At 36.5% G+C, this 13,775-nt stretch overlaps 1 protein-coding gene across 3 annotated transcripts in view; it reads left to right on the top strand.

Annotated features, from left to right (window-relative positions):
- The window catches only part of SNX13 (sorting nexin 13), a 103,335-nt gene that overhangs the window by 46,241 nt on the left and 43,319 nt on the right, over positions 1-13,775 (top strand). For all 3 annotated transcript variants that reach the window (XM_054725902.1, XM_054725903.1, XM_028156098.2), the window contains 7 exons: positions 2,861-2,982; positions 3,072-3,173; positions 4,483-4,571; positions 5,588-5,671; positions 8,137-8,275; positions 9,422-9,510; positions 13,620-13,719. In XM_054725902.1, the coding sequence (XP_054581877.1) occupies positions 2,861-2,982; positions 3,072-3,173; positions 4,483-4,571; positions 5,588-5,671; positions 8,137-8,275; positions 9,422-9,510; positions 13,620-13,719 (725 nt within the window). The remainder of the gene's footprint in view (positions 1-2,860; positions 2,983-3,071; positions 3,174-4,482; positions 4,572-5,587; positions 5,672-8,136; positions 8,276-9,421; positions 9,511-13,619; positions 13,720-13,775) is intronic.

Here is a 13,775-nt window from a genome sequence, read left to right on the forward strand (position 1 = left end):
CCAGTCTAATAAGCATATTATGCTTTTATTATTATAAAATATTCACATGTAAGTAATAATAAAGTGGAAGTGTAGGTAATGGGATTCATTGTGTAATAATTCTTTTGTTTTTATTAGAATAGGAAGCGTGTGGGGAAATATTTAAACAGTGAAAAGAGGTTTGAACTTAGGCATAACTTAAAAGTAATGGATATTAAGAACTTTAATAGTTACACGTGGATCAATACAAAGAAATATGATGGTTACATAAATTGATGATTTTTAAAATTTATTACATATTTATCATATACCATAAATTTAGAAAGTACTGTCATCAAAATAGTTTCAAATTTTGTTATACAAATACTACTAGAAATTGATAGTAGATATTTTCCTAATTTATAAATGGGAAGCAATGTATTTTGTTGTTTTTATCTTTCTAACCTAGAAAAGTCCCTTTTAGTTGAGATTTACATTAGGGTTTCATGTATTCAGGGGAAACGAGTCAAGAAGAGGGAAACTAATGACCTTGGATAGAGATGCAGAATACTGTGTTCCCTGTTCTCCCTACCCTACTCATATTTGTATATTGAAAGTAAAAATCTATATTTAAAATTATTTTTGTATAGTTGCATTGCTCTTTGATTTTCACTAATTTTTTTTTTTATTTTCACTAATTTTAAATGTCATTACCTCCTCTATAGTGATGGGTAATAGAATTGAATTTGGTTTAAAATACCTTTGTAAATTTTACTTTGTTTGAAAATGTCACTGTTTTATATATATTGAACCATGAAATGAAACAGCTCTAACTTTGAAAGATTACAGCTCTAACTTGAAAGATTACTCTCTTCTAAATTTGCTAGAAGGATCCTTTTATGGATTAAATGAACTAATGTAATGGCTTATACCAAGTAAATTCTGTTTTCATAAAATTTTCAGTGTGTATAATTTTGTACAAATATTCATGTTAAAAGTGTTTTTGAAAAATGCTTATATAGATTGTGATTTTTTTTTTGAAAGAGACTCTAGAGATTCCTAGACTTAAGTTTTTATGTTGAAGCTGAATGTTGTTACGAAGGTTAATACATGGTTCTTATATTCTAAATAATGGTAACTCTCCTCAGATTCCTGAGTTTAGGTTACCCTTAAATGTTACTCTCTCTTTCCATATATATAATAAAATCATAGTTGTATAATTTTTTTAAAAAGTATATGAATGTTAATAACTTATGTTTTTTATTTTAAAACAGCCATCTGTTATATTTCTTAATGCCATTATCTTTTTAATGCTTTCTATCAAAAAATGGCAGTGTAATCAAGTCAATTTCTTCACTAGCTTCTTTATTATACATGTGTGGGTAATTAACGTAATGTAGGGTGTACTTTTTATGGCCCCTCCATTGCCTAGCATCTTCATGAATAAATACCTAAAAGAGGAAATTAATTTTAGTACTAATTTAAGGAAAACAGCACTAAAAACGTTTGTTTAAAACTAACACTTAATTTGCCCTGGCCAGGTTTTCACAGTGGTTAGAGTCTCAGCCTGTGGACTGAAGGGTCTCGGGTTTGATCCCTGGTTAAGGGCAAGTACCTCAGTTGCAGGTTCTCCATCCCTGGTAGGGGCACATGTAGGAAGCAACCAACCAGTGTGTCTCTCTCACATAAATGTTTTTCTCTTTCTCTCTCTCTCCCCCTTCTCCCTCCCTTCTACTGTTTCTAGAAATCAATGGAAAAAATATCCTTGAGGATTAAAAAACAAAACAAACTGTTACTTAATTCAAGGAGAGGTGTAAACTGTTTTGGGTTTATCTGTTGTGTTTATTATTTGCTTCACTTTTATACTAAATTAGCAGTGTCTCTTGAGGTCTTTTGCTTTTGAGATAGAGTACTACATAATATAATTAGTAATCATCACCTTTTTCATGGCTAAGTGCAGCCACATTCTTTGAACCATTTTTTTGTTATTTTGAATACACTAGTTTTTAAGTGCTAGTATATGCAAGCAGAAACCAATCAGGCTCATACCAAAGATATTTAGTTTAGAACTTGGCCTATATAACTAAAAGAAGAATGTGAAGATTTTAGAAATGGTTGAAAAAGAACCAAGAAATATTTCAAATGTTCTTTTGTTGTTTTTTTTTAATTGAATTTATTGGGGTAGCATCTATATATATAAAAGCCTAATATGCGAAGTGTCCCCTCGGAGTTTGACCAACCAGGAATTCGATCACTTGCTATGACATGCGCTGACCACCAGGGGGGCGGCGCAGAATGAAGGTAGGACCCAGCCGGCAGCTGGCAGCTGCTAGGGACCACCCTTCCCATGCACGAATTTCATGCATTGGGCCTCTAGTTGGTTAATAAAATCATACAAGTTTCAGGTATACAACTCAATAAAATATCTGCATTGTATACTCACCACCCTAAGTCAAGTCTCTTTCTATTCCTTTTTATCTCCCCCTTTGCCTACTTCCACCTTCCCCAAACCCTCTTCCCTCTGACAGCTGTTAGTCTGCTCTTTCAAAAGCAGGCAAAAAAGTTCTGAATTTCTAATATATCCTTAGGTCTGGGGTAAGAATTTTCATGATATATTGGTTAGATTCATTTCAGATTTAACTGGAAAAAATATTTTTTTCTATTATAATCTTTAAGCTTTGGCACATAAAATACTTATGTCTTAGTCAAATAGATTTGATACACCTTGGGTCTTATGAATGAAAGATAGTGTTAAGATGTAATAGTAATTAAATGAACAAAACCTCAGTATAAATAAATTCAATTTCTGATAATGATGTCTTTTAGTAGTCATTAAAATAATTTATATTTCTTGATTAAAAAGCATTTACATAATGCTTCTATGTAATATGTTTTTTATAAGGTCAAAAGAAATAGACTGGCAACCTTATTTTACAACACGCATTGTAGATGATTTTGGCACACACCTACGAGTATTTAGAAAGGCTCAACAGAAGATAACAGAGAAAGATGATCAAGTAACAGGTAATATCTTTATTCCTGAAAATTATGATTTTAAAATCTGTTTTGTTTTTATCATTCAGTATAGCTTGAATTGTTCTCTCTTTCTGCAGGTACTGCAGAAGATCTTGTAGATACCTTCTTTGAAGTTGAAGTTGAAATGGAGAAGGACGTTTGCCGTGACCTAGTGTGCACTTCTCCCAAAGATGAAGAAGGTTTTGTTTTCAGTTTCACACTTTTGAGAACAGTAACTGTTCAAGTTGGTCAGAGACGAGTTAATAAGACCAGTGAACAAATATAAGGGCGAAATTATTCTTTTAGGACAGGTAGCATAGTGAAGATACTGTTACTATTCACTTTATTTTATTTTTTAATTCTTAAAAGTAATTTCCAATTTATTTTCTGTTTTGAAGATTACTTTTAACCTTTTGCACTCGGATGTCGAGTGTGACTCGACACGGTTAGCATCGGTAGCAGCTTGAGAAAAAAGCAAGCGAGTGCAAAGGGTTAAAAGTTAAAGATGGTAATTCAAGATTACCTCTCTTGTCTTCTTGGAAAATAAAACAAGCATTAACATTTTATAATTGAAATTTACTTTTTTGATCTATAGTAATTTTATCTTCACCTTGAATTTATTATTTCTAATTCAAGAATATATCTGGTACCCTAAAAATTTTTCTAAGGTAATGCTTATAATAATTTTAAATACGATTTTTAGAATTGAATGAACTTGTCTTCTTTTTGGGAGGTTATATCAGATAAGCTTTAGTTGAGGATGTTGTATTTTCCCCTAGATTTGCAATGACAAGAGTCTTTCCTACTTGGCACTTTTTTTTATTTATAGTATGAGGTGTATAATAAATTCCTATGAAGTGTCAGCATGTAACAACTACGGAAAAACATTTCAAGTTGTGGAAGTTGTTTTCCTTGATTTTTATAATGCTTAACATTTTTATTTCTTTGCTTTGCTTTCCTTTCCTCTTTTTTTTTTCTTCTTTTTGTATATATTGTGCAATTCAGTTTTCAATTGCCATTATATTAGCACTGATATGAAATAGTTAAATGTAAGAAATAGATATAATGATGTGCAGAACTTTTATGTAACCCAAGCCCTCAAATCTGTAAATTAGAAGAGCATACTCTTTTTTTCTGCCAAAATAGTGGAAAAAATAATTACAGGTAATTTTTAAATGTGCAAATAATTTTTAAGTATGCAAACATAATTAGTGTGGTAGAGTACAGGATACATGGTACAACAAAAGTTGTTTGGGGAGCACTTTTTATAATTGAAGTTTTTCAGTGATTCAGTGAGTGGGATATAACTGAGCAGACTTAAAAATACCATTTTGATTATTGGGTAGTTACTATTTGGAGAAGAATGGAAAAGTTTTTAATGAATACTGATATGTACTAATTAATTACTAAAATAATAAGCCAGTATAATCATAAAACTGCTTATTTCTACTTTTATGTGTTTTATATCAAGTATTTTCTAATGTTATTATAGCTACCTTTTTTTTCTAGGGTTCCTAAGGGATTTGTGTGAGGTCTTATTATACTTATTGCTACCTCCTGGAGATTTCCAGAACAAGACCATGCGATACTTTGTCAGGGTAAGCTTAAAGTCATACCAAACAAATGGCTGTAGGAAACCTGGAGTAGTAGTTTCCAGAAGTTTTGGTCTCAGGTCCTTATGACACTCTTAAAAATTATTGAAGACCTCAAAGAGCTTTGTTTTTATGTGGGTTTTATGTATCAATATTTACTGTATTATAAATTAAAACTAAGAAATTTAGAAACAAGAATATACAAACCCACATTCCGTTAGTATAGTGAATAATAGAATAGACATTTATGTACCAACTACTCAGGGTGGCCGGGGTAGCTGATTGGGCCAGTGGGACGCTGAGCTCGCATCGCCAGCGGCAGTGCGAGCTCAGCGTCTGCGCCATGGCTGGGCTGCGGAACAGAAGGGGCCTCTGGGGCAGCGAGCTCACGTCCCGCCGCGTACCATCAAAAGCGGGGGAGCTGGGTGCCTGTCTGCTCCGGCACCAGGCCTTTCAGAAGCCTCCGCCGAGCCAGAGGCTTCTGAAAGCCTGGTGTACCAGCGGACAGGCACCCAGCTCCCCCGCGATCAAAAGCGAAAGCGTGTAGGGGACCCTACACGTGCATGATTCAATCATGCACTGGGCCTCTAGTTTTACTATAGTTAATCTGTTCCTCCCTTGAAGATAATCACTATTCTGAAATTGGTGTGTATCTTTTCCTTTTCTTCTTGTTATTATTCTTTAAGTATAGATATAGGAATCCATAAATACTTATACTGCAATGTTTTGCCATTTAAAAGTTAACAGAAATACATACTAGAACTGTCTTTTTGCTTTTCTCCATTGAACTCTAGGTGTCATTGTGGACATGTAGATCTAGGTAGCTGCATCTCAATTTATTTAATTGATTTTGACTGTGGTTAACTAGCTCATCTGTTTATAAGCTTATGTTGGTTATCAAGTTTTAGTTTTACGTGTATTGCACTTTTCTTAAGTAATAGGTTGTGTTATGGAATTTATATTATGCTATTGATTTGAACAGTGTATTAGATTAAATTTGTGTTTTTTAAAATTTTGTTCAGGAAATCCTTGCACAAGGAATTCTTCTTCCATTAATAAATCAACTCAGTGATCCTGATTATATTAATCAATATATCATATGGATGGTATGTACTTTCTAAATTACAACTCTTTAAAACAGTTTTTTTAAATGTAGAAATAGTACTTGGAGATTAGGATGATTAAGCAACAATTTATTAAATAAAGATGTATCTAGAGATAATCTTTATATTTTCAACTAGTGGCCGGTGCACAAAATCGTGCAGGGGGGGGGGGTGTCCTTCTCCAATCTGGGACTCCTCGGGGTATGTCTGACTGCCTGTTTAGTTATGGGATTGGACCTAAACCGGCAGCCAAACATCCTTTTCACAATCCGGGACCCCTGGCTCCCAACCTCTAGCCTGCCTGCTTGCCTGATTGCCCCTAACCACTTCTGCATGCCAACCTGATCGCCACCTAACTTCTCCCTTGCCGGCCTGATTGACACCTAATTGCTCCTCTTCTGGCCTGATCACCCCCAACTGCCCTCTCCTGCTGGCCCAGTCGCCCCCAACTGCCCTCCCTTGCCGGCCCAATGACCCACAACTGCCCCCCCTGCTGCGACCCGTCTCCTCCTCCAGGACCAGCCTCCTCCATGCCGCGTGAACTGCGGGACCCCCAGACCTCACCACGCGGAGCGGCTGCCAGGCCCCGCCTCCACTGTGCACGCGGCCATCTTGTGGCGACATCGTGCACAAGGGCCAACTTGGCTTTTATTAGTATAGATATTTCTGTTTGCTATATGTGTCAGTCAAATTCTCTTTAAGAGACAAGTTTGGTGTTATTATTAGTTATTTAAATTTAAAAAGGAATATTTTATTGCCCATGTGGAGATAGATGACCAGTATTTTTTAAAGTTAGTCCCTTTCATGGAGGTCACAGAACCTGATTATTCTTTTCTTTTGTTAACTTTTATAGATCCCTACTAGGGCTCTCTACCAAGAGGTTTAAAAATATGCATATCTACATCATTAAAATTTTTTAAATGTATATCCCTTGGTTAGGAATTCTCCTGAAATTTATTCTAAAACTAGAGGCCTGCTTCACGAAATTCGTGCATGGGAGAGGTTCTCTCAGCCCGGCCTGCACCCTTTCCAATCTTGGACCCCTTGGGGGATGTCCACCTGCCTCTCGCAATCCAGGACCGCTGACTCCTAACCACTAGCCTGCCTGCCTGCCTGATCGTACCTGACCACCTTTGCCTGCCTGCATGATCGCCCCTAACTGCTCCCCTGCTGGCCTGATTGCCCCTAACTGCCTCTGCCTTACCCTGCACCCAGGACCCAGGCTTCCCTCCCTCTGGTCAGCTGCAGCCACCCAAGACCTGGGCTGGCTTCGCCTGGGCTGGCCACAGCTGCAGGGGACCATGGGCGGTGGCTTTGCCTGGGCCGCAGCCGCAGGCACCTGAGACGGCGGGGCGGGCAGCTTGTCCCTCTCCCAGGCCGCAGGTACAGGCACAGCCGCTGGCACCCAGGACCCTGTGTTGGGCGGCTTGTCCCTCTCCTGGGCCGCAGCCTGGCTCGTCCCCATTCCTCTCTCGCAAGCTCATTTGTGCTGGCTGGTCCCCATTCCTCTCTCACAAGCCTGTTTGTGTCTGGCTGGTCCCCATTCCTCTCTCCCCAGTGTTGAGTGTCTGAGCCATTAACGGCGTGCAGCGTGATGACCATTTGCATATTAGCTCTTTATTATATAGGATCACGATAAGCAGATTTGCAACAACATTTAAGGCCACTAATGGAAACATTGCATATAATACTAAAAAACTGAAAGCAATTTAAGTGTCTCACATAGAGGATTAGTTTAATAAATTATGCATATTAATACAATTGAATACTATGCAGCCATTAAAAATGATGATGGTATATCCTCAGTCTGCTACCTTTTCATAGCTCCCTTTACTGCTTTACTTGGTTTAAATTTAATTGACAGTCATGATTAGTTCCTTCACAACATCTTCACTTACCTTTCTCTCTCTTTCACTGTACTTGCTTGGTGAAATGACACTCTGCTTAAATTCAACTTAACCATCCATCTACTCTATTTCTGTTCTTAAACAGCAAGTGACTGGAGAAAAGGACAGAATAATAGTATTCATATAATCATAGTGATTCTGTTAAATTTAGGTCAGAGAATCACACTCTTCTGTTTAAAATCCTTTAGTAACTTGCATTCCACATAGAATGAAAGTCAAAACATTTACTGTAATCTACTGGTTTGCTCTCATCGCCACTGATCTTATTGTCTATTCTTCTACCTTTCTTTGCTATAGCTCAACCGTCATGGCTTCCTTGTTATCGTCAAACATTCTGAGCATGCTTTTCTACTTTCTAGCCTACTGTATTTTTTATTTACGTTGTTTAGTTTGTGAACCATGGGAATTTAAGTACTCTGAGTGTAGAGATTTTCATTTTGTTTTGTTATAAACATTAGGAATATAGCAAGTCATGCCTGTCACATGGTAGTCACTCAAGATTCTGTTTTCCCCTAATAAGTGAGTCTCCCTCCCATCTGTTTTTTAAACTTCATTTTTTAGATCCGTGAGTCTAATTGCAACTATGAGGCCTTTATGAACATTATTAAATTGAGTGACAATATTGGAGAGCTAGAAGCAGTCAGAGATAAGGCAATAGAAGAATTACAGTATCTTCGATCTCTAGATACAGCTGGTGATGGTAAGTGATTTAAGTGAAAGAATGTTTTACTTCTTTATTGATTACTATATCTCAAACAAAACTGGAATTTACCTAAATGTCATTTTATGGTATTAGTTGTTTTAGCCTTAACTAAATTGAAATCTAGCTTATTGTGTTACAACATGTATTAAGAATACGGTATTATAGCTGTGGCCATTTGCTCAGTGGTTAGAGTGTCAGCCTGCAGGCCCAAGAGTCACAGGAAAGACCACATATCTCAGTTGCAGGTTCCCCAGCCCTGGTAGGAGCGTTGTGGGCGGCAACCAATCAATGTGTCTCTCTCACTTCCCTCCTCCTTCCCATCTTTCTAGAAATCAATGGAAAAAATATCCTCTGGTGAGGATTAAAAAAACCACAAAAACAAACAAAAAACAAAGAATAAGGTATTATAATTTTGAACGTGAGACTATTGCAGTTATCTCTAAAGTAAAGAGAATTGGTATGGTTTAATATTAACTAAATAATTTCAGTATATAATTTTAGGTTTATAATTGCTCTCTGCATTGGCTTTTATACTAAACTAGGGGCCCAGTGCATGAATTTGTACACCTTGAAAGGAACTGTGGGCCACAAAGCTGTGGTGGGCACAGGGGCAGGTCTCAGCCCATCCTCCGCGCCCCTGCCCGGCCCCTCCCACCATGGCCCCCAGCCCTCTATCTGCCAGCAGCCCCCCGCTCCTGCCACCACTGCTCCCATGTGCTGACGTGCCAGTCATGCTCGCACCTGCTGACGGCATAGAGTGATTGAGGCCAGCGCCAGCAGCGGGTGCAAGTGGGTCCAGTGCCAGCAGCAGGTGTGAGTGCTGAGCAGGACTGCGGTACATTGGAGCAAAGAATTTTCAATAACCACCTAAGGCTCGCCCTGATGACAGCGACTGGCGCCCCACCTTGGTCTGGTGCCCCTGCTCACCTGCTCCACCATCCCGCTGTGACCAGTGCCCGCCATGGTTCACGCACACCCCTTGGTGGTCAATGCACATCTTAGCAACTGGTTGTTTGGTTGTTCCACCGTTCGGTCTACTTGCATATTAGCCTTTTATTGTATAGGATGACAGTAAGTGCATGTTTAAAGTATTTCACATATAACTACCACTTCCTAGTTCATAATCAATTTGTTTGTTTTTAGATATCAACACTATCAAAAATCAAATAAATAGCTTATTATTTGTAAAGAAAGTATGTGACTCAAGAATACAACGGTTGCAGTCAGGCAAAGTAAGTAAAGTACTTTTGAGTTAACATTTAGTTATAAATACTCTTTATTTATTAAAATGTTTAGCAGGGTGGGGCATAGGTGAAAAAGGTGAAGGGGATTAAGAAGTACAATCTGCGGCCCAGACAGCCTGACTCAGTGGTTAAGTGTTGACCTATGAATCAGGAGGTCACGGTTTGATTCCCGGTCAGGCCGTATGCCCGAGTTGTAGGCTCAATCCCCAGTGTGGGGAGTGCAGAAGGCAGCTGATCAATGATTCTTTCTCATTGTTGATGTTTCTATTTCTCTTCCCTTCCTCTCTAAAGTCAATAAAAATCAATAAAAAGTACATACTGCCAGTTATAAAATATGTGGTGGAGAAGTAATGTACAATATAAGAAATATAGTTAATAATATTGTAATAACTATGGGGGCAGATAATTACTAGACTTATTGTGGTGATCACATCATAAGGCATATAAATGTCTAGTGACTATAATTATACATCTGAAACTAATAATGTATGTCTAATATAAAAGTAAACTTTTAAAATGTCTAGCAAATAACGAAAAGTACATTAACCAGTGCACTACGCTACAAAAGAACTTTTAAAAAACTTCTCTGATATAATGTAGTATAAATATTTGTGAAACCAAGCTAAAGAGATTAAAATACTGCTTAAAAAATGCTAAAGTAATTAAAGATTTTTTTATTCCTTAATTTACTTAGTCATCTATCCACTTTTATTTATTAAAAAAATCAATATTTATTGAGTTTTATTCATGGACACCATGGTAGATTGACCTAATAGACAAAATATCTTTCATGGAGCTTTACATTTTAGTTGCAATCAGAAAATAAGCCAATAAATAAATTGATATATAATGTAAAAAAAAAAAAAGGTAGAAAATAAATAAAGAGTGAAAAAACACACAAGTAAAGCAAAATAGAGGGATAAAGAATGTCCAGCAGTATTTTCTATAGGTGCTGAGAGATCTGGTGACATTTAAGCATAGGAAGGCGTAACATGAGAGAGTCCTATGACTTTTTTTTTTTTTTTAGATTATTTTTTAAAGAGTTTTACAGGCAAGGTGAAAGCAAAGGTCCTGAGATAGGAAAATGGTTGGTGAGTTCGTGGAGGTCAGTGTGGCTGCTATGGAATGAAAGAGGAATTGTTAATAGGAATGAAATTGGAGAGGAACCTTGAGGCTAGATTATATGTGGTTTTACCTGCCATAGTAGTTTTTTTTTTTAAGATTCTAATTGTATTGTGAATCCATTGGATATTTTTCTAGGTGAGTGATGTGATCTGATTTGTGAATTAAAATGTTTACTTTGATTCTTTGTGATAATAAATTGTAAAGTGGTGGGGGCAAGAATGGAAACTTAGAGATCATTTACAAGACTATTGCATTCCAGTAATAGATGTCTTAGAGGTTGTCAGAAGTAGAGACTAGATATAGTGCTAATAGGATTTACTAATGGATTAAATTTGGGGTGATAAACTAAAAAGGGACTTGGATGATTTGTAGGTTTTTTTTGTCTTGAGCAAGTGTATGAATGGAGTCACTTTTTACAAAAATGGATAAAACTGAGGGAAGAGATTTGGAGGAGTGAATCTAATCTAACTTTGGATGTTTTAGTTTGTGTTCCCTGTTCAATATTGAAGTAGTCATGCTAATTAGTAAACAAGTTCAAGGGAAAGTTTAGTGGTGGAAATAACTTTGAGAATTCTAAGGGTTATCAGATGTTTACTTAAAGTTAAGAGACTGGATGAGGTTACCTAAAAGAGTGGGTGTAAGAAGATACCAGGAACTCAGTTCTGAGGCACTTCAGTTGCTAGAGTTTAAGACAAAGTAGAAAATCAAAGATACAGAGTAAGTGGCTGGTGAGCTTGAAGGAAAACCTGACAGTGTGATATCCTAGAAGCCATGTGTAGAAAGTGTTTGAAGAAGTCAGAGATCAGGTATGTCAAAGGCTACTAATAAGTTGAGTAAGATGAAACTTAGAATTGCCCATTGGATATGCCACCAAGGGGATTATTGGTGATCTGATGATAAACAACTTTGGTGGAATAGTGGAGAGAAACCTTAATGAGGGGAGTCAGTCCAGGAGGAAATGGGAAGAGATGAATTAGAAATAGTGATTATTGTTAGCTGTTTGGAAGAGTTTTACTATAAAATAGAGCAGAGATTTGGGGCTGTTAGGAAAATACATTTTTATTTTAGATTTTTGGGCTGGTTTTCTATTTTGGAAATTTATTTGTGACTCTGATCATGTAATTTTGCAATTTTTCTTAAGGAATACAAGACATTTTTAAATAAGTTTAGTTTGCTAAATTAATTTTAGCTCGCAGTACTTGAGGCCCACATTTCATTTCATTTACACATGTGAATTTGTGTGTATGCCTGTCTTTGTTTTAGCTGTGTTAAAATTAGTTTAATATACCCACTCATGCAAATTCAGAATAGAAAAAAGATATGGTTTCACTAGTGCTTATTGTTTCTTTTAAGTAGTTACACTATCTAGATCTTAGAGTTAGTGGTCCTTCATCATCATTATTTAAAGTCTTCTTGCCCAGATGCTTTTTGACATTGAATCCTTTTAAAATTTCAATGCCTTGTTTGGAAACCTGTCAGTTCTGTTTTGAATATTAAACTTCATCTGGTCATGCATTTTCCTTTGGAAGTAACCGCAGAATCCCCCAGAGATGTTTTTTTAACCATGCTACTCATCTTGAAATCTTAGAAGATCTTTTATCATATCTTTTTATTACTAATAAAGTTATAGTGAACACTCTCCCCCATCCCATTTTTTGTGGAGCTGCTGCTGGGCATGGGAAATATAGGAGAGAAATCATGTGCTGGCACTGGGTTGTTTATGCCAGATATTTTAAGTCAGTTACCTCTTACTTTCAGTACTTATATGAAGGGATACTAATTACACAAGAAGTTATTTTCCTCCTTCAAATTATCTTCCTTCTTTTTTATGCATCACCTATACCTAATTTAGTATCTGCCCCTGAATAATAGAGCCTATTTAACTTCCAGAGAACATGCCTATCTTTTAAAATCGAGTGTTGTGAGATACGGATTTGGGAATATGTACAGAGAAGCTGGTTAAAATAGTTCACAGAAATATCATCCGTTTTAGAAGAAAGAACAGTAGGCTTTAAAAACAAACTCACTCTTACCAGCTTTGTGGTCATAGGTAAACTTTTTGGTCTTCAGCTTTCTTATATCATAAACTAGAGGCCCGGTGCACAAATTTGTGCATGGGTGGGGCCCAATCAGGCCAGCTGGGGGAAGGCAACGGATGCAGCCAGCCAGGGGAGGGGCCATGGGCAGTTGGCTGGCTGGCCCCGCCCCCTGGTTGAACTCCCAATTGAACTCCCAGTGGAACTCCTGGTCGAGGGGTCAATTTGCATATTAGACTTTTATTATATAGGATGGCTTTGGTGGTACTTAATCCAATAGAATTGTTGTGGAAATTAAATGAAGTAATGTGTGTAATGTACCTAGCATAGTGCTTGATATGTAGATTTTGAACCCTTTTTTTTTCTTGTGTTTTACATGTAGGTAGTTATCATGCTTTTATAACTCTGAAAAGCATACATAATTTATTGTTTACATAGTCTGAGGAGAAATATATTTTCTGCATTTATATTTCTATAAAATACTTTATAGAGATTGTACTCTCTTGGGAGCAAAATTATTCTTTTAGGAATATTTTCTGTTTTCCCAGTAGATAGACTTCAATCTATACTTAAATAGGTTGGAATTTGTTTATTCTTGGACATATTAAGCATTCTAAACATCCCCTTGAGCCTCTAAAATACCCATTTTCATTTGGAGTATGGAGAGAGAGAATTTGAAAACACAGTAATTTAGAATTATTTTGTGTTGGAAGAAATGAATGCTTATCATATTTAATATATATTTACTAAGCAACTCTGAAAATAACATTCACTGAGCCGAGGCTATTTTATTGGGAACTCACATGTATAAGAAGGGAAAAACTTTATTTTTATTCCATTTTAATTTATAATTTGATATTTTACTCTTATATAATGATCTTTAACCTAATGAGTGAATAGATGAAATATTAACCTACATTCCACTTTCATCTGTAGGAAATAAATACTGTGAAACTGGCAGCAAACTTTGGGAAACTTTGCACAGTCCCTCTGGCCAGCATCCTTGTAGACAATGTTGCACTACAATTTTTTATGGGTAGGTAAATCTATTTTATGAAAATAATATAACCCTTGAAATTTTTAATAATTGTA

Source organism: Eptesicus fuscus, chromosome 14 (genome assembly GCF_027574615.1).
Source record: "Eptesicus fuscus isolate TK198812 chromosome 14, DD_ASM_mEF_20220401, whole genome shotgun sequence".
Lineage (NCBI taxonomy): Eukaryota > Metazoa > Chordata > Mammalia > Chiroptera > Vespertilionidae > Eptesicus > Eptesicus fuscus.